Source organism: Salmo trutta, chromosome 30 (genome assembly GCF_901001165.1).
Source record: "Salmo trutta chromosome 30, fSalTru1.1, whole genome shotgun sequence".
Lineage (NCBI taxonomy): Eukaryota > Metazoa > Chordata > Actinopteri > Salmoniformes > Salmonidae > Salmo > Salmo trutta.
This window is the reverse complement of record NC_042986.1, coordinates 39,205,365-39,232,781: the sequence shown is the minus strand read 5'-3', so window position 1 is coordinate 39,232,781 and position 27,417 is coordinate 39,205,365. Positions and strand designations below refer to the sequence as shown.

Below are 27,417 nucleotides of genomic sequence, written 5' to 3'. Positions count from 1 at the left end.
AGCTCTCAATAGACGGGGGACTTGAATTAGGAAGGATTTGTTTTGTGGACTTAAGTGTGACTTTTTTTTCATTCAGTTATAACTTCATGTGACAAGTTAATCTGGATGCTTGGAATTGTCTGGCAGACGACCAAATGGAGACTGAAAATGTGATGGCAGTGAAGAGAAACTCAAACAGACAGTGACTCACAGTAAGTGCTGAAAAACAACGTCTTCTACTTCTCCTCCCCCTCATCCCCCTCATCCCTCCTTCTTCATAAAGGAAGTTCTCTGGACTTCACATCCATTCCTTCTTCTTCGTGGGTACCTCCATGCTGCTGTATGGTCTGTTTCACTCTGTCCTGGTTTTAACACCGGGAGTGTAAACAAGATCTGTGGGTGGATGCAGTTTGCATCAAGTGAGATTAGAAGAATCTAGCTTAACTAACCTGCACATTTTAATGTATAGCATCCCGTGTTTGCTGAGCCAACATGTATAGCCTAGGTGCGGACAAAGAGGCCATTTCAAAATGCCCTTGCTGGCCTTCCTCTCTATCCAGCCTTTAGGCAACCTTAGCTCATGAACAGTCATACAGGCCCCTGGCTGTCACCCCCAGTGACTGAAGTTGTCATCCCTGTTGTCCAGGAGAGGTGAGATGACCAACCTACCCTGTCCAGTCTGTGAAATCTCTCCTGTTTCAGAGGTGGCATGCATCCAGTGCTATTGTCACTCGTTATGCTAGAGGACAGTTTTATTACTCATTATGCTAGAGGACAGTTGTATTATTCATTATGCTAGAGGACAGTTTAATTACTCATTATGCTAGAGGACAGTTTTATTACTCATTATGCTAGAGGACAGTTTTATTACTCATTATGCTAGAGGACAGTTTTATTACTCATTATGCTAGAGGCCAGTTTAATTACTCATTATGCTAGAGGACAGTTTAATTACTCATTATGCTAGAGGACAGTTTAATTACTCATTATGCTAGAGGACAGTTTAATTACTCATTATGCTAGAGGACAGTTTTATTACTCATTATGCTAGAGGACAGTTTTAATTACTCATTATGCTAGAGGACAGTTTTATTACTCATTATGCTAGAGGACAGTTTTATTACTCATTATGCTAGAGGACAGTTTTATTACTCATTATGCTAGAGGACAGTTTAATTACTCATTATGCTAGAGGACAGTTTAATTACTCATTATGCTAGAGGACAGTTTTATTACTCATTATGCTAGAGGACAGTTTTATTACTCATTATGCTAGAGGACAGTTAATTACTCATTATGCTAGAGGACAGTTTTATTACTCATTATGCTAGAGGAAAGTTATAGAGGACAGTTTTATTACTCATTATGCTAGAGGACCAGTTTTATTACTTCATTATGTAGAGGACAGTTTAATTACTCATTATGCTAGAGACAGTTTTATTACTCATTATGCTAGAGGACACAGGTTTATTACTCATTATGCTATAGGACAGTTTATTACTCATTATGCTAGAGGACAGTTTAATTACTCATTATGTCTAGAGGACAGTTTTATTACTCATTATGCTAGAGGACAGTTTTATTACTCATTATGCTAGAGGACAGTTTAATTAAATCATTCTGCTAGAGGACAGTTTTATTACTCATTATGCTAGAGGACAGTTTTATTACTCATTATGCTAGAGGACAGTTTAATTACTCATATGCTAGAGGACAGTTTTATACTATTATGCTAGAGGACAGTTTAATTACTCATTATGCTAGAGGACAGTTTTATTACTCATTATGCTAGAGGACAGTTTATTACTCATTATGCTAGAGGACAGTTTAATTACTCATTATGCTAGAGGACAGTTTTATTACTCATTATGCTAGAGGACAGTTTTATTACTCATTATGCTAGAGGACAGTTTAATTACTCATTATGCTAGAGGACAGTTTTATTACTCATTATGCTAGAGGACAGTTTTAATTACTCATTATGCTAGAGGACAGTTTTAATTACTCATTATGCTAGAGGACAGTTTAATTACTCATTATGCTAGAGGACAGTTTAATTACTCATTATGCTAGAGGACAGTTTAATTACTCATTATGCTAGAGGACAGTTTTATTACTCATTATGCTAGAGGACAGTTTAATTACTCATTATGCTAGAGGACAGTTTAATTACTCATTATGCTAGAGGACAGTTTTAATTACTCATTATGCTAGAGGACAGTTTAATTACTCATTATGCTAGAGGACAGTTGAATTACTCATTATGCTAGAGGACAGTTTTATTACTCATTATGCTAGAGGACAGTTAATTACTCATTATGCTAGAGGACAGTTTAATTACTCATTATGCTAGAGGACAGTTTTATTACTCATTATGCTAGAGGACAGTTTAATTACTCATTATGCTAGAGGACAGTTGTATTACTCATTATGCTAGAGGACAGTTTAATTACTCATTATGCTAGAGGACAGTTTAATGACTCATTATGCTAGAGGACAGTTTTATTACTCATTATGCAAGAGAACAGTTTAATTACTCATTATGCTAGAGGACAGTTTTATTACTCATTATGCTAGAGGACAGTTTTATTACTCATTATGCTAGAGGACAGTTTAATTACTCATTATGCTAGAGGCCAGTTTAATTACTCATTATGCTAGAGGACAGTTTTATTACTCATTATGCTAGAGGACAGTTTAATTACTCATTATGCTAGAGGACAGTTTAATTACTCATTATGCTAGAAGACAGTTTAATTACTCATTATGCTAGAGGACAGTTTTATTACTCATTATGCTAGAGGACAGTTGTATTACTCATTATGCTAGAGGACAGTTTTATTACTCATTATGCTAGAGGACAGTTTTATTACTCATTATGCTAGAGGACAGTTTTATTACTCATTATGCTAGAGGACAGTTTAATTACTCATTATGCTAGAGGACAGTTTTATTACTCATTATGCTAGAGGACAGTTTTATTACTCATTATGCTAGAGGACAGTTTTATTACTCATTATGCTAGAGGACAGTTTAATTACTCATTATGCTAGAGGACAGTTTTATTACTCATTATGCTAGAGGACAGTTTAATTACTCATTATGCTAGAGGACAGTTTTATTACTCATTATGCTAGAGGACAGTTTTATTACTCATTATGCTAGAGGACAGTTTAATTACTCATTATGCTAGAGGACAGTTTTATTACTCATTATGCTAGAGGACAGTTTAATTACTCATTATGCTAGAGGACAGTTTAATTACTCATTATGCTAGAGGACAGTTTTATTACTCATTATGCTAGAGGACAGTTTTATTACTCATTATGCTAGAGGACAGTTTTATTACTCATTATGCTAGAGGACAGTTTAATTACTCATTATGCTAGAGACAGTTTATTACTCATTATGCTAGAGGCCAGTTTAATACTCATTATGCTAGAAGACAGTTTATTACTCATTATGCTAGAGGACAGTTTAATTACTCATTATGCTAGAGGACAGTTTAATTACTCATTATGCTAGAGGACAGTTTAATTACTCATTATGCTAGAGGACAGTTTATTACTCATTATGCTAGAGGACAGTTTTATTACTCATTATGCTAGAGGACAGTTTTATTACTCATTATGCTAGAGGACAGTTTTATTACTCATTATGCTAGAGGACAGTTTTATTACTCATTATGCTAGAGGACAGTTTTACTCATTATGCTAGAGGACAGTTTTATTACTCATTATGCTAGAGGACAGTTTTATTACTCATTATGCTAGAGGACAGTTTTATTACTCATTATGCTAGAGGACAGTTTTAATTACTCATTATGCTAGAGGACAGTTTTATTACTCATTATGCTAGAGGACAGTTTTATTACTCATTATGCTAGAGGACAGTTTTATTACTCATTATGCTAGAGGACAGTTTTATTACTCATTATGCTAGAGGACAGTTTAATTACTCATTATGCTAGAGGACAGTTTTATTACTCATTATGCTAGAGGACAGTTTAATTACTCATTATGCTAGAGGACAGTTTTATTACTCATTATGCTAGAGGACAGTTTAATTACTCATTATGCTAGAGGACAGTTTAATTACTCATTATGCTAGAGGACAGTTTTATTACTCATTATGCTAGAGGACAGTTTAATTACTCATTATGCTAGAGGACAGTTTAATTACTCATTATGCTAGAGGACAGTTTAATTACTCATTATGCTAGAGGACAGTTTAATTACTCATTATGCTAGAGGAGAGTTTAATTACTCATTATGCTAGAGGACAGTTTTATTACTCATTATGCTAGAGGACAGTTTAATTACTCATTATGCTAGAGGAAAGTTTAATTACTCATTATGCTAGAGGACAGTTTTATTACTCATTATGCTAGAGGACAGTTTAATTACTCATTATGCTAGAGGACAGTTGAATTACTCATTATGCTAGAGGACAGTTTTATTACTCATTATGCTAGAGGACAGTTTTATTACTCATTATGCTAGAGGACAGTTTATTTACTCATTATGCTAGAGGACAGTTTTATTACTCATTATGCTAGAGGACAGTTTAATTACTCATTATGCTAGAGGACAGTTTAATTACTCATTATGCTAGAGGACAGTTTAATTACTCATTATGCTAGAGGACAGTTTAATTACTCATTATGCTAGAGGACAGTTTAATTACTCATTATGCTAGAGGACAGTTTTATTACTCATTATGCTAGAGGACAGTTTAATTACTCATTATGCTAGAGGAAAGTTTAATTACTCATTATGCTAGAGGACAGTTTTATTACTCATTATGCTAGAGGACAGTTTAATTACTCATTATGCTAGAGGACAGTTTTATTACTCATTATGCTAGAGGACAGTTTTATTACTCATTATGCTAGAGGACAGTTTAATTACTCATTATGCTAGAGGACAGTTTAATTACTCAGTATGCTAGAGGACAGTTTTATTACTCATTATGCTAGAGGACAGTTTTATTACTCATTATGCTAGAGGACAGTTTTATTACTCATTATGCTAGAGGCCAGTTTTACTCATTATGCTAGAGGCCAGTTTTATTACTCATTATGCTAGAGGACAGTTTAATTACTCATTATGCTAGAGGACAGTTTAATTACTCATTATGCTGAGGCCAGTTTAATTACTCATTATGCTAGAGGACAGTTTTATTACTCATTATGCTAGAGGCCAGTTTTATTACTCATTATGCTAGAGGACAGTTTAATTACTCATTATGCTAGAGGACAGTTTAATTACTCATTATGCTAGAGGACAGTTTAATTACTCATTATGCTAGAGGACAGTTTAATTACTCATTATGCTAGAGGACAGTTTAATTACTCATTATGCTAGAGGACAGTTTAATTACTCATTATGCTAGAGGACAGTTTATTACTCATTATGCTAGAGGACAGTTTTATTACTCATTATGCTAGAGGACAGTTTAATTACTCATTATGCTAGAGGACAGTTTTATTACTCATTATGCTAGAGGACAGTTTTATTACTCATTATGCTAGAGGACAGTTTTATTACTCATTATGCTAGAGGCCAGTTTTATTACTCATTATGCTAGAGGCCAGTTTAATTACTCATTATGCTAGAGGACAGTTTTATTACTCATTATGCTAGAGGACAGTTTAATTACTCATTATGCTAGAGGACAGTTTAATTACTCATTATGCTAGAGGACAGTTTAATTACTCATTATGCTAGAGGACAGTTTAATTACTCATTATGCTAGAGGACAGTTTTATTAGTCATTATGCTAGAGGACAGTTTAATTACTCATTATGCTAGAGGACAGTTTTATTACTCATTATGCTAGAGGACAGTTTTATTACTCATTATGCTAGAGGACAGTTTAATTACTCATTATGCTAGAGGACAGTTTAATTACTCATTATGCTAGAGGACAGTTTTATTACTCATTATGCTAGAGGACAGTTTAATTACTCATTATGCTAGAAGACAGTTGTTTGGACCTTACTGTATCCAATGGTACCCTGTTTCATGTGGTTTTTCCCCCCTTTTCAAGCCTTGGTAATTGAATGCAGTTTTATTTCATCATGTTGTTATTTAGCAATGTTTTCTGTATACAATATAACTGTATAATCATCAATCAAATCAAATCAAATCAAATTTATTTATATAGCCCTTCGTACATCAGCTGAAATCTCAAAGTGCTGTACAGAAACCCAGCCTAAAACCCCAAACAGCAAGCAATGCATGTGAAAGAAGCACGGTGGCTGGGAAAAACTCCCTAGGAAAAACTCCTGAGTAAGGCCAAAAACCTAGGAAGAAACCTAGAGAGGAACCAGGCTATGAGGGGTGGCCAGTCCTCTTCTGGCTGTGCCGGGTGGATATTATAACAGAACATGGTCAAGATGTTAAAATGTTCGTAAATGACCAGCATGGTCAAATAATAATAATCATAGTAGTTGTCGAGGGTGCAACAAGCACGTCCGGTGAACAGGTCAGGGTTCCGTAGCCGCAGGCAGAACAGTTGAAACTGGAGCAGCAGCATGGCCAGGTGGACTGGGGACAGCAAGGAGTCATCATGCCAGGTAGTCCTGAGGCATGGTCCTAGGGCTCAGGTCCTCCGAGAGAAAGAAAGAAAGAGAGAAAGAGAGAATTAGAGAGAGCATATTTACATTCACACAGGACACCGGATAAGACAAGAGAATACTCCAGATGTAACAGACTGACCCTAGCCCCTCGACACATAAACTACTGCAGCATAAATACTGGAGGCTGAGACAGGAGGGATCAGAAGACACTGTGGCCCCATCTGATGATACCCCCGGACAGGGCCAAACAGGCAGGATATAACCCCACCCACTATACCAAAGCACAGCCCCCACACCACTAGAGGGATATCTACAACCACCAACTTACCGTCCGAAGACAAGGCCGAGTATAGCCCACAAAGAACTCCGCCACGGCACAACCCAAGGGGGGGGGCGCCAACCCAGACAGGAAGACCACGTCAGTGGCTCAACCTACTCAAGTGACGCACCCCTCCCATGGACGGCATGGAAGAACACCAGTAAGTCAGTGACTCAGCCCCTGTAAAAGGGTTAGAGGCAGAGAATCCCAGTGGGAAGAGGGGAACCGACAAGGCAGAGACAGCAAGGGTGGTTCGTTGCTCCAGCCTTTCCGTTCACCTTCACACTCCTGGGCCAGACTATACTTAATCATAGGACCTACTGAAGAGATAAGTCTTCAGTAAAGACTTAAAGGTTGAGACTGAGTCTGCGTCTCTCACATGGGTAGGCAGACCATTCCATAAAAATGGAGCTCTATAGGAGAAAGCCCTACCTCCAGCCGTTTGCTTAGAAATTCTAGGGACAATTAGGAGGCCTGCGTCTTGTGACCGTAGCGTACGTGTAGGTATGTACGGCAGGACCAAATCGGAAAGATAGGTAGGAGCAAGCCCATGTAATGCTTTGTAGGTTAGCAGTAAAACCTTGAAATCAGCCCTTGCCTTAACAGGAAGCCAGTGTAGGGAGGCTAGCACTGGAGTAATATGATCAAACTTTTTGGTTCTAGTCAGGATTCTAGCAGCCGTATTTAGCACTAACTGAAGTTTGTTTAGTGCTTTATCCGGGTAGCCGGAAAGTAGAGCATTGCAGTAGTCGAGCCTAGAAGTAACAAAAGCATGGATTAATTTTTCTGCGTCATTTTTGGACAGAAAGTTTCTGATTTTTGCAATGTTACGTAGGTGGAAAAAAGCTGTCCTTGAAGCAGTCTTGATATGTTCTTCAAAAGAGAGATCAGGGTCCAGAGTAACGCCGAGGTCCTTCACAGTTTTATTTGAGACGACTGTACAACCATCCAGATTAATTGTCAGATTCAACAGAAGATCTCTTTGTTTCTTGGGACCTAGGACAAGCATCTCTGTTTTGTCCGAGTTTAAAAGTAGAAAATTTGCAGCCATCCACTTCCTTATGTCTGAAACACAGGCTTCTAGCGAGGGCAATTTTGGGGCTTCACCATGTTTCATTGAAATGTACAGCTGTGTGTCGTCCGCATAGCAGTGAAATTTAACATTATGTTTTCGAATGACATCCCCAAGAGGTAAAATATATAGTGAAAACAATAGTGGTCCTAGAACGGAACCTTGAGGAACACCGAAATTTACAATTGATTTGTCAGAGGATGAACCATTCACAGAGACAAACTGATATCTTTCCGACAGATAAGATCTAAACCAGGCCAGAACTTGTCCATGTAGACCAATTTGGGTTTCCAATCTCTCCAAAAGAATGTGGTGATCGATGGTATCAAAAGCGGCACTAAGATCTAGGAGCATGAGGACAGATGCAGAGCCTCGGTCTGACGTCATTAAAAGGTCATTTACCACCTTCACAAGTGCAGTCTCAGTGCTATGATGGGGTCTAAAACCAGACTGAAGCGTTTCGTATACATTGTTTGTCTTCAGGAAGGCAGTGAGTTGCTGCGCAACAACTTTTTCTAAAATTTTTGAGAGGAATGGAAGATTCGATATAGGCCGATAGTTTTTTATAATTTCTGGGTCAAGATTCGGCTTTTTCAAGAGAGGCTTTATTACTGCCACTTTTAGTGAGCTTGGTACATATCCGGTGGATAGAGAGCCGTTTATTATGTTCAACATAGGAGGGCCAAGCACAGGAAGCAGCTCTTTCAGTAGTTTAGTTGGAATAGGGTCCAGTATGCAGCTTGAGGGTTTGGAGGCCATGATTATTTTCATCATTATGTCAAGAGATATAGTACTAAAACACTTTAGTATCTCCCTTGATCCTAGGTCCTGGCAGAGTTGTGCAGACTCAGGACAATGGAGCCCTGGAGGAATACCCAGATTTAAAGAGGAGTCCGTAATTTGCTTTCTAATGATCATGATCTTTTCCTCAAAGAAGTTCATAAATTTATTACTGCTGAAGTGAAAGCCATCCTCCATTTGCGAATGCTGCTTTTTAGTTAGCTTTGCGACAGTGTCAAAAAGAAATTTCGGATTGTTCTTATTTTCCTCAATTAAGTTGGAAAAAATAGGATGATCGTGCAGCAGTGAGGGCTCTTCGATACTGCACGGTACTGTCTTTCCAAGCTAGTCGGAAGACTTCCAGTTTAGTGTGGCGCCATTTCCGTTCCAATTTTCTGGAAGCTTGCTTCAGAGCTCGTGTATTTTCTGTATACCAGGGAGCTAGTTTCTTATGACAGATGTTTTTAATTTTTAGGGGTGCAACTGCATCTAGGGTATTGCGCAAGGTTAAATTGAGTTCCTCGGTTAGGTGGTTAACTGATTCTTGTCCTCTGACGTCCTTGGGTAGGCAGAGGGAGTCTGGAAGGGCATCAAGGAATCTTTGGGTTGTCTGAGAATTTATAGCACGACTTTTAATCTTCCTTGGTTGGGGTCTGAGCAGATTATTTGTTGCAATTGTAAACGCAATAAAATGGTGGTCCGATAATCCAGGATTATGAGGAAAAACATTAAGATCCACAACATTTATTCCATGGGACAAAACTAGGTCCAGAGTATGACTGTGGCAGTGAGTAGGTCCAGAGACATGTTGGACAAAACCCACTGAGTCGATGATGGCTCCGAAAGCCTTTTGGAGTGGGTCTGTGGACTTTTCCATGTGAATGTTAAAGTCACCAAAAATTTGAATATTATCTGCTATGACTACAAGATCCGATAGGAATTCAGGGAACTCAGTAAGGAACACTGCATATGGCCCAGGAGGCCTGTAAACAGTAGCTATAAAAAGTGATTGAGTAGGCTGCATAGATTTCATGACTAGAAGCTCAAAAGACGAAAACGTCTTATCAATACACTTATGTTTGTGGTCCTACGCACATACATAAAAACATAGGTTCTGGGCTAATAAAGAATACTAGTACAGAACAAGAAGGCCCACACACACTGTTAAAGCTCTCAATTCACATCTTTATTGACAACGCTTCGATCCGAAACAGATCTTCGTCAGGTCAAACAAACTGAGTGCTCACATCCCAAAATACACATTTCACCTCACATGACCATGTGCATCTCTAATAATTTAAAAGCAATGAGATGGGTACATGTAGTAGTTCCAGAAAATAATATATATTTACCCAATGACCAACCCGGAAGGCAAGACAAATCAAAGTGACATTCATGTAAGAAAAATGGTGTGATATCAAACTCTTGGTTCAGACCTGTAGGAGACAGTGCTGATGGACATGCGTACAAAAGATCTTGCACACTTCTTCCAAATGCGTTATTAAAACATCACTACCCAGCTAAATCATTTTAGCTAAGACATAGTAGGGTCCGTTCCAAATTGCACCCTTCTTCCCATGTAGTGCACTATACAGTGCATTTGGAAAGTATTCTGACCACTTAACTTCTTCCACATTTTGTTACGTTGATGCCTTATTCTAAAATTAATTACATTGTTTTCCCCCCTCATCAGTCTACACACAATACCCCATAATGACAAAGCAAAAACAGGTTTTTAGAAATGTTTTCAAATGTCTTAAAATCTAAAAACTGATATCACATGTACATAAGTATTCAGACCCTTTACTCAGTACTTTGTTGAAGCACCTTTGGCAGTGATTACAGCCTCGAGTCTTCTTGTGTATGACGCTACAAGCTTGGCACACCTGTATTTGGGGAGTTTCTTCCATTCTTCTCTACAGATGCTTTTTTGTTACGTTACAGCCTTATTCTAAAATGTATTAAATAAATGTTTCTCCTCATCTACACACAATCCCCCATAATAATAAAGCAAATTTAATAAAGAACTGAAATACCTTACTTAAATAAGTATTCAGACCCTTTGCTATTAGACGCAAAATTGAGCTCAGGTACATCCTGTTTCCATTGATCAACCTTGAGATGTTTCTACAACTTGGAGTCCTCCTGTAGTAAAATCAATTGATTGGTTCCACAGTTGACTGTGCATGTCAGAGCAAAAACCAAGCCACGAGGTCAAAAGAATTGTCAGTAGAGCTCCGAGACAGGATGGTGTCGAGGCACATATCTGGGGAAGGGTACCAACAAATGTCTGCAACATTGAAGGTCCCCAAGAACACAGTGGCCTCCTTCATTCTTAAAATGGAAGTTTGGAACCACCAACACTTCCTAGAGTTGGCCGCCCAGCCAAACTGAGCAATCAGGGAAGAAGGGCCTTGGGCAGGGAGGTGACCAAGAACTCGATGGTCACTGACAGAGTCCAGAGTTCCTCTGTAGAGATGGGAGAATCTTCCAGGACAACCATCTCTGCAGCACTCCACCAATCAGGCCTTTATGGTAGAGTGGCCAGATGGAAGCCACTCCTCAGTAAAAGGCACATGACAGCCCGTTTGGAGTTTGCCAAAAGGCACCTTAAGGACTCTCAGACCATGAGAAACAAGATTCTTTGGTCTGATGAGACCAAGATTGAACTATTTGGCCTGAATGCCAGGACAACAACCCTAAGCACACAGCTAAGACAACGCAAGAGTGGCTTCGGGACAACTCTCGGAATGTCCTTGAGTGGCCCAACCAGAGCCCGGACTTGAACCCTATCGAACATCTCTGGAGAGACCTGAAAATAGCTGTGCAGCGACACTCCCCATCAAACCTGACAGAGCTTGAAAGGATCTGCAGAGAAGAATGGAAGAAACTCCCCAAATACAGGTGTGCCGAGCTTGTAGCGTCATACCCAAGAGGACTCAAAGCTGTAATCGCTGCCAAAGGTGCTTCAACAAAGTACTGAAAAGGGTCTGAATACTTATGTAAATTTTATACATTTCTAAAAACCTGCTTTCACTTTGTCATTATGGAGTATTGTGTGATGAGGGAAAAATTCAAATTTAATCCATTTTAGAATAACGCTGCAACACAAAATGTGGAAAAAGTGAAGGGGTCTGAATACTTTCCGAATGCCCTGTAAAGGGAAGCGGGTGCCATTTTGGACACACCCTAGAATTTGTTAAAAACTGTACATGGCTGTAATATACAGAACAAGGCAAACTCTTTGGTAAAGGTATATACACACAGACGATTTTATTTTTCTCAAAATCTCTTATTTTGGATGGGGCTCTTATGAACATAATATTACTTAATGAAACCCACAAAAACATGGAGAAAAATCAGTCTCTAATCCGATGAGAATGAATCAATGACAAGGTAATACAATAACGGATTCTGTACAAACAAGGTGGTATGGGTTTTACTGACCCGAACAGCTAGACAGCCCTCTAATGTATTTCCTGTGGAGATCAAGAAATAGTTCAGTCCAACAAAAAAAGAGAGTGTGGAGTGCAACCTACACGTTCATTCATGTTCGTTTGCCCTATGTGCAACTTCCTAATACAAAACAAAATGCCTTATGGGTGAAGGTGTAACACATTAGTACTCTTTGCCTTTATCAGAGGAAAACCCAAGTGGTATCAAGTTATATGACAGAGGACAGGATTACAAAAGTGGTGGAGGACACTAGTGACTACAGTTCCTTGATCTTGTTCTGCTCCAGGTCTTGTGCTGGGGTAGAACAAAGCAAGATGGTGGTGGGAATCACAAGTTATCTTACACTACATAACCAAAAGTATGTGGACACCTACTCAACGAACATCTCATTCCAAAACCATTAATATGGAGTTGACGTTGCTTCCAGAGGTAGTTTGGAACTCGGTAGTGAGTGTTGCAACCAAGGAGATGATTTTAACGCGCTTCAGTACTCGGTGGTCCCGTTCTGTGAGTTTGTGTGGCCTACCACTTCGCGGCTTAGCCGTTGTTGCCCCAAGACGTTTCCACAATAACTGCACTTACAGTTGATTGGGGCAGCTCAAGCAGAGCAGAAATTTGACAAACAGACTTTTTGGAAAGATGGCATCCTATGACGGTGCCACGTTGAAAGTCACTGAGCTCTTTAGTAAGGCCATTCATTCTACTGCCAATGTTTGTCTATGGAGATTGCATGGCTGCGTGCTCGATTTTATACACCTGTCAGCATTGGTTGTGGCTGAAATAGCCGAATCCACTAATTTTGAAGGGGTGTCCACATACTTTGTATATATATAGTGTATATGGGTGAGAAGTGTACAGAGCACAGAATTCTGGACCACCAAAATGATTGGTTTATGGTCAGTGATGTCTACTGGCTTCTTAAACATCAGTACAAAAGGAAAGAAAAAAAAGGAGAAACAAACATTAAAAAAAAAGACAAAGAGTCCTTGATGACGATAATAAGAATAAATTGTAAGAATACAAAAAATAAATAAATAGCCATCTCAGATGATCCAATTGGAAAGTGATCTGTTGCAACAAGTCTCTTGTAAGAGGTTTAATTTGCATCCCAGTGGCCAGATGCCTCCACTAGAGGGGATACATCTAGGGATATAATTCAGGGACGTGCAACGCTACTTTTACATTTGGAGTCATTTCACACAGTATTTCCTAACTCCACAACAGTACACATTCTCAGGTAAGCACACCTGATTCAACTACTCAGCAGGTCCTCAATGAGCTGTATCAGGTAGGTTTGTCCAGGTCTACAACAAAATGGGGCTGTTGGGGGTACTGGAAGACCGGAGTTGGGCTTACTGGAGGACCGGAGTTGAGAAACACTGGTCTAGCAGCAGACGCACTGGATAAGAATGTCTGCTAAAAGACTAAAATGTAAAATGGAACATTGCAGATAGAACTGTAATGAAAATAACAGACACGATTGCCTACTCTGACAGATGATCGATCACGTGTTCGACACCATACATTTTTATCTGAACGTTCAGTAACGTTACATACTCCTGAACATAGCCCCAGGGTTTTACATTGCAGTGGTTGGAAGGTTATCAGGGGCAAACCAGGCCGGGCCGCATTCAGCAGGGCAAAACGTTATGGAACGTTCGGATAGAAGTCCTTAATGGAGAACAAACATGCCTCAATGACAAGTAGAAAAATGAGTTAAGTCAGCTCCAATCATTCAAATTAGCTGCAACATTCAAAAACGTTTGCCTACTGAACAGGCCCTAGGTGTTTTGCATTGCAGTACTGGGGGCCGTCACTAGGGGGCGATCCAGGGGTGGCGCAGGCAGTCTGCAGCCGTGGCCCTCTTCTCTGGTACCAGCTCCAGCATGGGGAGGAGGAAGTCAGCGAAACAATCAGCCTCCTCTTTGGACCACTCGTACTTATCCTGCAGCACCTCTAGTAACCCCCACGGCTTCAGCTTGGTGATGTGCTTCAGGTCCCCTAGGAAAGAGAAGTTAAGAGACAGCCTCAGAGACACATAGAAGGATTAGACAGAAAGAGACGGCACTCAGCCAGCCAGTCAGACAGGGTTTTACACCACCACAGCACACGACAAGACTCACCACCATCACACACACACACACCACTCAAGAATGTTACTAAAAGCTTTCCTTTAAATGACAGCATACAAGAAAATCAACAAAAAAAAATGATTGGCACTATGAAATACACAGATTTACAACAAAGGAGAGATAGGTAATATAAAAACCTTACATAACCGCTTTGCTTTACCTTTCTTGGTGAAAAAATCCTTGGAATATCTCCCAGCTGTTACGAGTTTGTGTGGAACTTGCCCCAGCAGCTCAATGATCAATGCAATATGGTCTGCACAGACAATGAGAAGAGAAGAGGGGAGGACGAGACAAACAGAGTCAGACTTGGTGTGCCAGGCAGTCATAGGCCCACCCTGGGTGACGGTGAAGGGGTCAGTCCGACAGCACTATTTGGGTGTACAGTCCCTTTTATTTTGGGGTGTACAATTCCTATAACTACCTGTCAAACAGTACAAAGACAGCTGCCTAAAACTAAGTAGAGAACACCTATACATGACAGAGACTGATTTAAAGTGGTTCTGATTCTACGTAGTATACAAGTGTTGACATTTGGAATGTAGCAGTTGAGTCTCCTGGTGCTGTCAGAGGACCTTGCCTGCTCTACCTCCCCACATCCCCCAGTGCTGGCCACAGACACACAGTACCGCTTCTGGTGAACCATTCCTGGGAGAATTTCCCACTCAGTGCATAGTGGTGGGGAACTTTCCCCCAACAACTCAATAAATCAGAGCGATATATATAAGAGAGATAGAGAAATGAGAAAGTGGAGGAAGCAGAGGAAGCAAGGAGGAAGCAAGGAGGAAGCAAGAAGCAGAACAGAGCCAAGCGGCAGCATATTTTGGGGCTCCAGAGTGGCGCAGCGGTCTAAGGCACTGCATCTCAGACGCGCTAGAGGCGTCACTACAGACCATGGTTCGATTCCAGGCTGTATCACAACTGGCCTTGATTGAGGCCCATAGGGCGGTGCACAATTGGCCCAGCTTCGTTCCGGGTTTGGCCGGTGTAGGCTGTCATTGGAAATAAGAATTTGTTCTTCAATGACTTTCCTAGTTAAATAAAAAAAGGTTAAATAAAACAATATTAAAGACAATGAGAACACAGTACGACCTGAAGCACATGTAGACGACAACCACAGTATCTTCACCAACTGAACACATTCAGTCTTTGGAACAGAGCTGTCAGAAACCATAGCGATAATCCATTTAACACCATCCTGGCAGAAACTCGTTTCAGTAGACTGAAGTCACGAAGCAGAAGAAAGACAATGTGTGCTGCACACACACACACACACACACACACAATACAAGCTAGTAAGAAAGAATGGACATGGAGTTATGGGTTAGAAGATCCTCAGATCAACTCACACAGACCTATGTCTTACTATACTTGAGGACATTCAAAATCCTATTTTCCCTAACCCTTACTCCTAACCCTATAATAGCCTTTAAAAACAAGTGAATTTTAGCTTCTTTATGACTCTTGTAAGGACTTCTGGTACTCACAAGTAGAGTAAAACGTGTCCACACGCACAACGTCGGGCCAATCTATAACTAGGCGTTCAGATTCAAGGTGTGAGCAGTCACCACGTGGCTGTAGCAGATGGAGAGCTGTAGCTTATGACTGCTAGCCTTGGGCTAGCTTCCACCTACCTCAGAAAATACCTAAACGTGCCACTGAATCAAATCAAGCTGTGCCAAACTGATTTTTTATTTTTTTTAAAGTTACTCAACGTACACAAGTATGAGCAAAAAGCCTAGCACAGAATCAGAGGAGAAGAGAAGAAGAGCGAATGAGGGAGGAGGCGGCAGATGAGTAGAGGGTGTGGGGAACTGGAGAGGATGTGCAGTGTTGACAGAAACATAACTCCAATTGCTAAGAGGGGGAAAATAAAACACAGGAATGCAGCTAGGTACTCAACATCACATGTTCATACATTTACTCATAACAATAATGTCCAATAAACACCTAGCAGGTTATTATGTAGCAGGAAAGCTGTAAAACGAGGGGTGGATAGGTACATAATAAACACCGAGCAGGTTATTATGTAGCAGGAAAGCTGTAAAACGAGGGGTGGATAGGTACATAATAAACACCTAGCAGGTTATTATGTAGCAGGAAAGCTGTAAAACGAGGGGTGGATAGGTACATAATAAACACCTAGCAGGTTATTATGTAGCAGGAAAGCTGTAAAACGTGGGGTGGATAGGTATATAATAAACACCTAGCAGGTTATTATGTAGCAGGAAAGCTGTAAAACGAGGGGTGGATAGGTACATAATAAACACCTAGCAGGTTATTATGTAGCAGGAAAGCTGTAAAACGAGGGGTGGATAGGTACATAATAAACACCTAGCAGGTTATTATGTAGCAGGAAAGCTGTAAAACGTGGGGTGGATAGGTATATAATAAACACCTAGCAGGTTTCCGTTGGACTAAAAAACTATTTCAATGTAAAATCTGAACATACTTTCCAGTCAAGGCTTTAAAATAATCCGGGAAACTGGCCCTTTAAGATTGACTATAGCTGACATATAGCCAGCTACAATACCACACAACGTTCTAGAGTCAACAACTTCATCTCTCCAATTAAACACATGGTATGACAATGATAGACCAGCTGGCTACAGTAATGAACAGGCCCAGGCTAGCTGACACATGCTAAACCAATGTATCCAGATGGCTATTAAACCAATTACAAAATCACTGTAGTCTTTACTGTCAACTAGACTACTAATCAGTATTGTACCATGAAATGCATTGCACAGTATTGTACCATTGAATGTACACACCACCTACTGCACAAAGTATAACTGTTGGTTTTTAATCATTAATGAATTTATTAATATTTAGGACCAAGTAAAATCCCAAAGTGACAAGAAAATATTGAAATGAAAACCTATTAATATTTCGGAAGGTATTTCACAGTATGCAAACGGTTAATGTCAAGAATCCAAAATAGCTCTTCTCTGTAGGCCAGGGCTCTCCAACCCCGTTCCTGGAGAGCTACCCTCCTGTAGGTTAACCCTAACCCCGTTCCTGGAGAGTTACCCTCCTGTAGGTTAACCCTAACCCCGTTCCTGGAGAGCTACCCTCCTGTAGGTTTACACCAGGGCTCTCCAACCCCGTTCCTGGAGAGCTACCCTCCTGTAGGTTAACCCTAACCCCGTTCCTGGAGAGTTACCCTCCTGTAGGTTAACCCTAACCCCGTTCCTGGAGAGCTACCCTCCTGTAGGTTAACCCTAACCCCGTTCCTGGAGAGCTACCCTCCTGTAGGTTAACCCTAACCCCGTTCCTGGAGAGCTACCCTCCTGTAGGTTAACCCTAACCCCGTTCCTGGAGAGCTACCCTCCTGTAGGTTAACCCTAACCCCGTTCCTGGAGAGCTACCCTCCTGTAGGTTAACCCTAACCCCGTTCCTGGAGAGCTACCCTCCTGTAGGTTAACCCTAACCCCGTTCCTGGAGAGCTACCCTCCTGTAGGTTAACCCTAACCCCGTTCCTGGAGAGCTACCCTCCTGTAGGTTAACGCCAACCCCGTTCCTGGAGAGCTACCCTCCTGTAGGTTAACGCCAACCCCGTTCCTGGAGAGCTACCCTCCTGTAGGTTAACCCTAACCCCGTTCCTGGAGAGCTACCCTTCTGTAGGTTAACCCTAACCCCGTTCCTGGAGAGCTACCCTAACCCCGTTCCTGGAGAGTTACCCTCCTGTAGGTTTACACTCCAACCCCAGTTGTAAATAACCTGATCCAGCTGATAAGCCAGCTAATTATTACAATCAGGTATGTAAGATTAGCACAGAGGCAACCTAAAATTAGACTACTATAATTATATTCAAATCAAGCAGATGAATAGTCGGCTGCATAACTACCTTCGTCCCTGGAGTAATCTTCCCCGGAATGGGGCTCAAACAAGTAGTCCCCAGTGGCCAGCTCAAACGCCTGCAGAGAAGGAAACAATAAACAACAACAAAACAGACAGCCGAATGGCAGGAAGCAGACAGTGCACGTGTAGGGAGGAAGATCTTGTAAAGCCATTCTAAATATGATCTCTTTCTTGTACAGATGTCCCTCTTTCTTCCATTAGAGTCAAATATCCTCTATTATAAACTGGCTGGTTCGAGCCCTGAATACTGATTGGCTGACAGCCGTGTTATATCAGACCGTATAGCACAGGTATGACAAAACATGTATTTTTACTGCTCTAATTATGTTGGTAACCCGTTTATAATAGCAATAAGGCTCCTGAGGGGTTTGTGGTATATGGCCAATGTATCCAGGCACTCTGCGTTGCGTCGTGCATAAGAACAGCCCTTAGCCGTGGTATATTGGCCATATACCACACCCCCTCGTGCCTTATTGCTTAATTATCCCAAGTGGGGAAATTCACGTGGCTAGTAAAAGGGAATTCTAGTCCGTCGTAGCGTCGCGATCCACCCAAGACTACATCCAATTACAGCAAGGAAACGACAAAATTAACCTCTTCAACTTTTCTATTTACTGGTTTTAAAATGTCTTTAAGTGTGTTGTCGTCCAGTCTTACCATGCAGGCTGTACTCCATATGTCAGCTGGTGTGTTGTAGCCAGACCCTATGAGCACCTCTAGAGAACGGTACTGTCTCGTCTGGATGTCTTCCGTAAAGTGCTTGTGCTGCGGAGGAGAGATAAAGGGGCAAGAGGGAGCCAGGTCAATGAGACTGCTATTGCAGAACTGGGTTCAAACGAGTGGTTTTTCTTTTTGAATTACTTTACACGTTTGATTGAGCCTGCTGGGGAGGAGTTCTGATTTTTTGGGGGATTATTCCATTGGCAAACTCAAGCAAGCAGGCAACATTAATGCCGGGGAAGAGTTAAGCAGGAAATCCCTTAGGTCATCTGCACACAGATACTCACCAGCCAGCATGCGTTCCCCAGGTCTGCTATCTTGACCTTCAGTCTGTCTGCGTTGAGTGGCTCCAGGGGGTTCACCAGGAGGTTCCCCGCTGCTAATTTGGCTGCATGGAGAGAGAGAGAGAAACTCAGCAACCTGCCATTACAACACTGATCTGACCGTCAAATAAAGGACGAATACAACAACGTACTGTAGTCGACGCCCACGCCTAAATCTCATTAGCATAATAATCCAAAATCCGCCTGCTTAAAAATACAGATATCCGATACCCGTCCGCCCACCGTCCCCGACTGTCCGCCCACCATCCCCGACTGTTTGCCCACCGTCCCCGACTGTTTGCCCACCGTCCCCGACTGTTTGCCCACCGTCCCCGACTGTCTACTCACCGTCCTTCAGACTCTCCTGTTCTCCTCCATACTGGACGTTCTCCAGCACCTCCTCTGTGGCCTCCTCCTCCCCACGACTCCTGTTCTGCTCCTTCCAACTCCTGCCCTGCGCCTCCTCTGTGACTTCCACTTGACTCCTTTCCTGATTCTTCTGCTCCTCTGGCGTTAGCTCCTCCTCCTCCTCCCGGCCACCAAAGCTTGTCGTCTCAGTCTCGGATGCTTTAGTCTTTATTTCAGCCACCTTCCTGGTCAGAGCTCCACTCCCCTCCTCACTCTCTGGGGTATCCGGGGACACCAGGCCATTATACACGAGTTGAGGTGGTGGAGACTCCTGAAGAAGAGGACAATTCTCTGTTTGGTCTACGTTACCGTTGTGTTGGTCTTGTTCTCTCCACTGTGCCTTCCTCTCCTCTGTTTCATCGTCCTCTTCCTCGGGATGAAGGCCGTTACAGTTCACTTCTGCGTCTGTTATTATCCCTTCTGGTCCTAACCGCGTCACCTCCGCACGCGCAATGTATCCTGGGTAAATGAGAAAATAACATTAGATCTAGTGGAGGCTGGACTAGTAGTTCCCTTCTAATTAGTTTAATTCTGTGTTCTTAATCCTAATCTGGGAGACCCAACTGGGTGTGCAAGGTTTTGTCCCAGCTCAGTTGGTTCAACTAATCAAGGGCTTGATAATTAGTAGATTAGTTGAATCAGGTGCATCACTGCTGAGCAAAAAGCTGTACAACCCAGTGTGGATCTCCAGGCCCATGATTGAAAAATACTAACTTCCCCTTGAGTGACAAAGTAGTATTCAATTGAATTAAAGAAAGTCACCTGCTGTGTCTTGGCTGGCTACTTCCTGTAAGGAGACCTGTCTGAGAGGAGCACAATATGGCCGCTGCTGCTTGGGAGATACGGGAGATTCCGGATCCTCTTCATCATCCTCCTCCTCCCTCTCAGGAGCCTTCTCCATCTCCTCCAGATCCAGAATGCACTTCTCCAACAGCTCCGCCTGACGCTTCTGCTTCTTCTTTAATTTCTTCTTCTTGTTCTTGGACATTTTGGTCGTCTGGAGACGAGGAAGAACAGACGTCAACAGGGTTTACTGAATACAAGAGCTACTGGTTGCAGTAGCACAGTAACACTGAATGGCTGAAATTGTAAGAAAAGGCAATGAGTGAAAAGGGGAGACTTACTGCTTTTGGAGCTGGAGCTGTGCTGACTGAAAATACAACAGAGCCAAATCAACATACTGCTGTACACCAAAGTACCATATTTTGGGGAAGTTTTGCACAAGTGCTGCTGTCTGTGTGTCGGCGTCTGTGCGGTGCGTATGTGGGGTGCATGGACTTAACCCCTACCTGCGGACCCTGAGGGAGGGGGAGCCCCTGCTTTCTGCCACTCTGTAGCCTCCGCGGCCAGCCTCCTCACGTATGGCTCATTCACCGTCAACAGGATGTTCTCTGGCTTGATGTCAGTGTGGATGATCTCACACTTGGTGTGAAGGTAGTCCAACCCCTGGAGAACCTGCACAATGGGCACCAATTATTTTATTTAACCAGGCAAGTCAGTTAAGAACAAATTCTTATTTACAATGACTGCCTAACCCGCCCGGCCAAACCCTCCCCTAATCCAGACGACGCTGGGCCCTATGGGACTCCTGATCACGGCCGGTTGTGATACAGCCCGGGATTGAAAGGGTGGGGCTGTATTGACGCCTCAGACCGCTGCGCCACTCCGTAATACTAGTCCCATATTGCCATTCCTCTTGGTCATTGGTCAAGGAAGTCTGGAAATCAATTTCACTTCAGCCAGAGACCATGTGATTGTCTTACTTATCTACTTAAACTTAAAAAAAAATAGGATTGAATCGTTTTTAAATGAATCTTTACAAGGTCAATGAGGTGAAGGATCAGTAGCAGGGTTGGTGCCAATTCAATTTCAATTCTTTGCTTTTCAATAGAGGAAATAAGGAATCTCAGTTAACTTGCTGAATTGATATGGAATTGACCCCAATCCTGATCAGTAACAAGGTCTAGGATTAGGTTTGGATAGCCACGGTATGGAGGACTACGCCCTGTGGTATTACCTGTCGTATGATGGTCTTGACGCAGGGCAGAGGAAGGCCCTGGTAGTTGGACTTGATGATCCACTTCAGTAGGTGGTGCCCCAGCACCTCAAACACCATGCACACATGAGTCCCGTTGATGCCGGAGATCTTGAAGTCATCCAGTAGCTGAACCACCATCTCCCTCTTGGGATCGTCAGGGTCTGTGTTTCTCACCTACGAACCACAAACAAAAAAAACAGGAAATAAAAAAAATGTATCAGAACAAATGTCTGAAAGGAAAGGTGAACAAAGGACCAGGGAAGGAAGCATTTTCCAGATGAAAATATCAGGCTGATGTCATGCTGGTGAGTATGATTGACTAAGTTAGTCACTCACAGATCTGAGCAGTTTGATCTCATCTACAGCCGTCTCTGTGTAATGCTCTGCACTCTTCACCACTTTCATAGCCACAAACCTCTTCACCCTACAAACAAACAGTCAATCAGTCAGTCACAGAAGACAATGTATGTTTGATTCTATGCAATATAGGATTATTTCAGCAAAAAATAAAAATGTTGATTTAACAAATAGTGCTTCTGGTATTGTGAAGATCTGTTGATCAGAATCTAATGTGATGCAGTCTCAGGCCTTCACAGACAATGATATGAGATCTTACTGGATGTCCCAGGCCAGCCACACAGTGGAGAAGTGTCCCCAGCCCAGCTTCCTGATCACATGGTACCTCCCATTGAACAGGTCTCCTATCTTTACATGGTGGTAGCCACCTAGACACGCAGCAGAGTGAGATTAATGACAGTAGGAAAGAAAACATCATTAAAACGAGTCATTGGCTCAGCCTTGAAGTCCAGAATAACCTAAATAAGCATGTAGACTCCCAAGTTAATGTATTACAACTAGAGAGGACTAATAATGAAATAACATTCTACTTTTAAAAAAGTCATACAATGAATTGGTTGACTGTGCCAACTTTAAAAACTCTTGGCTCTGCCTGAAACCAGTGGCAAGATTCACACGTTAGGAAGGAACGGAACTTCATCATAGTCGTCACCCCCGCAGCAGTCATCCCCTCACCCCCGCAGCAGTCATCCCCTCACCCCCGCAGCAGTCATCCCCTCACCCTTGCAGTAGTCATTGGGGTCCTCCTGCTCCTCATCATCAGAGCCTAGGATCTCCTCAGGCTCATCTGGCTCCTGGGGAGAGGCCTCTGGCTGGGGCTGCTGCTGGGGTGCTGCCCCCCTGGGGTGGGCTGGCTGTCTGGATGGAGGACACGCATAGCAGTAGTTAGAGACCTTCTTCCTGAGCACTTGGTAAATATTGTCACAGCCTGTGCCAATACTGTTCAGTGTTCAACTTTTCCCTCTTTCCTTAAAAATCACTAGTGGAACTCTTTTCAATAATATATTTTTAGTCACAGAAAATAGTACAAGACAAAACATTCTGGTATTTCTGGCAGACTTACTAATGTATATTACTAATGGCACTAAGATTACATCTTGTTGTATAGCAGCACAGTATTAGGTCTACATTCTTTAACCATCATTCCAGGGAAAACATTACATTTTTCCAGAGATGAGTGATACTTGCATGGCAATTACAGTAACATTTAATACAGGACTGTCACACTTTCCATTCATGACGTCTCACAGTAGAGTGACAGCCCACTAACTGACTTACGTAAGGGATAATCAGTGGGGGGGGCTATGCGTTTTACGGAAAATAATGAACAATATTCCACGGAGTTGCATTATTGTCCAGAGAGCGCATAGAGCCCTGAGGTGATTATCCTTTTATACCATGGCTATAATCGAACACATTGTGTTCAACATCTACTGAAGTAGCTAGAATGTTTACTAGATAACTACCGTAGTTGCCTTGGTAACCAAACCAACATATTTGCTAGTTTAGCTAACCAAACCATCAGTCCTATAGCTTGCCATTATGAAAATTGAATTAAACAATATCAATAATGTTTTCAATTCGGCTTTTGCTTTCAAAAGCAGCTCAAATATGTAAGAATGAACTATAGACATTGAATTCTACTGTGAAATATACTGTGTTATTTAAGCAATAAGGCATGAGGGGGTGTGGTATACGGCCAATATACTATGGCTAAGGGCTGTTCATAGGCACGACGCATCACCGAGTGCCTGGTCACAGCCCTTAGCTGTGGTATATTGGCCATATACCACAAACCCCCAAGGTGCCTTATTGCTATTATAAACTGGTTATCAACGTAATTAGAGCAGTAAAAATAAATGTTTTGTCATACCTTTGGTATATGGTCTGATATACCACGGCTGTCAGCCAATCAGCATTCAGGGCTCTAACCACCCAGTTTATAAAAGGGAAATAATGCATGCTCTAGAATGCCCTTCAAGCCAATCAGATGTGAGGGGGATGCTGATATAGCCTCCAAACACCGGCTTTGAGGGCATTATGACTTTCATACAATGGGTTACATATTCAAAAAAATGATTTACATATTTTAATTAAAAACATTTTGATAAATGTATTCATACTATTTCATCCTTCCACAAGATATAGTTCCGACACAAATCTAGGTTTGCTACCCAAACCGGCTGGTCGTTCGTTCTACCGGTTTGGTTGCCAGAGACGCGACCCAGTCGTTTAATCTAAATGTTCCATTGCCATACTGGCTGGCAACGTTCTTAGCCCTTGCTTGCTAGCCAATTATGGCTAACTTAGTCACGTCAAAAAGTGCAGCCAGAATAACAACAAAGTAGTGCATTTGCATAAGCTGTTTTCTAGTGACATTTATTTGGATACATCCATAATAATGAACTAATGAGATGCAATTTCACCTGGCATAGAAAATGTGCTCTCTCGTCAGGACACTGTTGTTCAGAGGAGCTAGTCAACAACACAACAAACAATCACTTCAAACTGAAGCGGGAAGGACAGCGAACTAGCTACACTTTATTTAATTTGACCTGTTTTCCATTGATAGTTCTTTGAATATATCCATAAAAATGATGCTGATTCATGACTGGCTGACAAAATCTGCCTACCTGTATGTCTCATCCCAACATGTTTATTACTGTGGGACAGCCGGAGATCAAATTTGAATATTGAAACAATGTTGCAAATGTTGGAGAGTCAGAGAGCAAGGTTTATACAAATCTCTGCTGTTGAAAACTAAAATGTTAGATGCTTTTTTAATCTAGAGATCAAGTTTATAAATTGCCTGGCTGGGCTGATGAGACGGTGGATTGCGCAGTCAGATTGAACAGAGTAAATAGGCATTTCAACGCCTTAAATTTAGCCGGTTGTAATTTGTGGACTAGACACCAGCTGGAATGCGGTTTTAACCAATCAGCATTCAGGATTAGACCCACCCATTGCATAATCCTCTATAAAAACAACATTGTTCACACATATACATAGGATGACTACAGTGTGTGAATCAATTGTTTTGAAGGACAACATTAACTTGAGTCATTCTGCTTATGTAATGTTTAAAATGTGATTTATTAATGTGAAACCGAGGACAAAACACTTCTAGGGTGGCAATAGATGTCTGATGAGAGGCGCTCTTACACTAAAATAAATGATTTAGCATTGTTTAGGTCAGCAAAAGCAGGAACTGACAAACGAATAATAACTTCAAGGGCAGGGCATTTTCCCTCATCCATAACGTTGTGCCTCAGCTGGCCCGTGCTGAGGACTTCATCGTTCTCCTGCTGCTCTAAATAGCAGCACAGCAGCTAGGCATTACATAATATCGGGCCTACAGAAAGGATGTCTGCTGGCATAGTGTGGGTTGGCTTGGCTGTTGTTGGGTAAACCACAACAATCTCAATCCTTTCTATACCAACATGAACTAAAATACTCTACGTCACTCAGAATATTGAAAATGGGTGTAATAGGATTTTTTGGGGGGGGTATATTTTTGTTCAGGGCAGGCCCAAGAGTCACCTACATTTGTACTAAACTATGTGCCGGTGCTACTCAAAATCTGGCCCTCGAGGCCAGATACACTTCTGCCAGGTTTCAATCTTGCCTACTAATTCGGGACTGATTTAGTGTAGGCTTAGGACACCAATTAACTGAGTGCAATTAACAATCCGATGGAAACAAAACCCAGAAGTGCTTTGTCGCCCCAGGAGTAGCCCTGCTCTATGCATTCAGATGTCCACATCTACCTTCGACATGTCACAGTCACACGATACCATACACTGATGTGATGGCAGTTTGTGTCACCATGTAAATATTGATGTTATTAGCTCATTACATTTCCAGATATGCTGCATTCCTTCTGACTACAGAGAATACGCCAAACAGAGGATGTTATAGTTCACACACACACACACACACACACACACACACACACACACACACACACAAAGCCAACTGCTGCTATGGAAACGAAGGACAGGTGCCATCTAAAGTATTTTCCCTGAAACTTCACACAAATACATTCATTGCATTTTTCTACAACATCTCATATATTTTCATTCCGAAATAAATAATTAACTGGGTGTTTATGGTATGTGGTACAAAACGGATGTACTGACTGACAGTCAACTTACACAATTTATCAAAACGAAAATTACACGACATCAAGGAGTACTGCGACATCAGTACATCTGCCGCAAGTGTAGTCTAGTAGTAATGTGTCTGTCGTCGACATACTGGACCACATACTGGACCAGTCAGTCCTTTTTAGGACCCTACGGAAACTTTATTCGATGCTTATGGTCAAACGAAATGCCCTGTGTCAAATGTAGCGAGACATGCTAACTATGCTAACAGTACAGTACAGAATTACTCACTTCTTGCTCGACTTCTTTGCTTTCGCCCTCTTCTTCCTTGCTTGAAGTGCTAGAACTGTAAATGCAATGATAAAAACACATTTATTCAATATCTAGCTAACTATCCCATTTCTGGTTAACCAGTATTTTAGGAGCTATGTTTCCTCACTGGGTTGAACGTTATGTGCTAGCTAGCTAAGTTAGTTAGCCAAAGACATTTGAAAGCTGGCTGAGGTATCAAATAAATGATTAGCTAGCTAACTAACGTTAGCCACAGTTGTTAGCCAGCTAGCTATTGTCGCAGAAAACAGACAGGAATCAAATTCTGGCCGTATAACATAAGTGAGATAGTGAAAATATTCAGTAACGTCCTCTTTTAAACAGGAAGAGCCACTGCGATGTTTGGCCAGCTAACGTGCAACCACCACTCACTGAAGATCTGTCGTATAAATACTGCATTATTCCCTCCACGTTTACTCAATTACTTTTTTTTTTCACGAAAAGCGCATGAAATGGAAGCAGTTAGAAATGATTGTAGGGGCCAGGTTGATGGTGCTAACTAACTAGTTAGTAAAAGGTAGCTAGCTGAGCCAACGCGTGCCTGGCGTTCAGCTTAGCAAGAGATGCAGTTCCACAAAACACTTCGCACATAAGATTACGTCGTTATAATGAACTGTAACTTTAAAAACGACATCAAATTAATAATATGTTAACACACAACTGCTTACTGATTAAACGTTTGTATTTTGTATCTTTATGAAGATTACCTTTTCTCTCCATGTTGATCGGGTAGTTCAGAGACGTTTGTTCTGCCAGCAGCACAAACGATGACGTCACTCTCGTATGGCAATGAGGAAACCTTCATATTAAAAGCCCGCGTTTCAACATTGCAACGTCAATAACTGATTTAAATAAATGTATTTTATCCAAAAACATTTTTTTTTTTATGTTAAGGCCCAGTGCAGTCAAAATTCGTTTTTCCTGTGTTTCATGTCATATTGTACAGCAGCTGA

At 41.6% G+C, this 27,417-nt stretch overlaps 1 protein-coding gene across 2 annotated transcripts; it reads right to left on the bottom strand.

Annotated features, from left to right (window-relative positions):
* Positions 1-13,270: 13,270 nt before the first annotated feature.
* LOC115168662 (SRSF protein kinase 1) lies at positions 13,271-27,273 on the bottom strand. Of its 2 annotated transcripts, XM_029724132.1 has the most exons (17): positions 27,172-27,273; positions 26,426-26,480; positions 22,750-22,886; positions 22,288-22,396; positions 22,008-22,095; positions 21,651-21,845; positions 20,923-21,088; positions 20,758-20,783; positions 20,396-20,630; positions 19,943-20,092; positions 19,686-19,849; positions 19,574-19,622; positions 19,190-19,290; positions 18,840-18,947; positions 18,169-18,238; positions 14,482-14,574; positions 13,271-14,190 (listed from the first exon to the last, which is right to left on the bottom strand). In XM_029724132.1, the coding sequence occupies exons 1-17, from the start codon at positions 27,182-27,184 to the stop codon at positions 14,006-14,008; spliced, it is 1,944 nt and encodes a 647-aa protein (XP_029579992.1). In that variant the 5' UTR covers positions 27,185-27,273; the 3' UTR covers positions 13,271-14,005. The 2 variants fall into 2 exon arrangements, with proteins under 2 accessions (XP_029579992.1, XP_029579991.1); XM_029724131.1 differs by having other exon boundaries at positions 19,686-20,092.
* Positions 27,274-27,417: the final 144 nt, after the last annotated feature.

Coding starts and splice junctions, on each gene's coding strand:
- LOC115168662 (XM_029724131.1), bottom strand. Junction 21,089..21,650: donor TCAAGACCATCATACGACAG/GTAATACCACAG, acceptor CCCATTGTGCAG/GTTCTCCAGGGGTTGGACTA. Junction 20,093..20,395: donor AGCCAGCCAAGACACAGCAG/GTGACTTTCTTT, acceptor TCATTTACCCAG/GATACATTGCGCGTGCGGAG.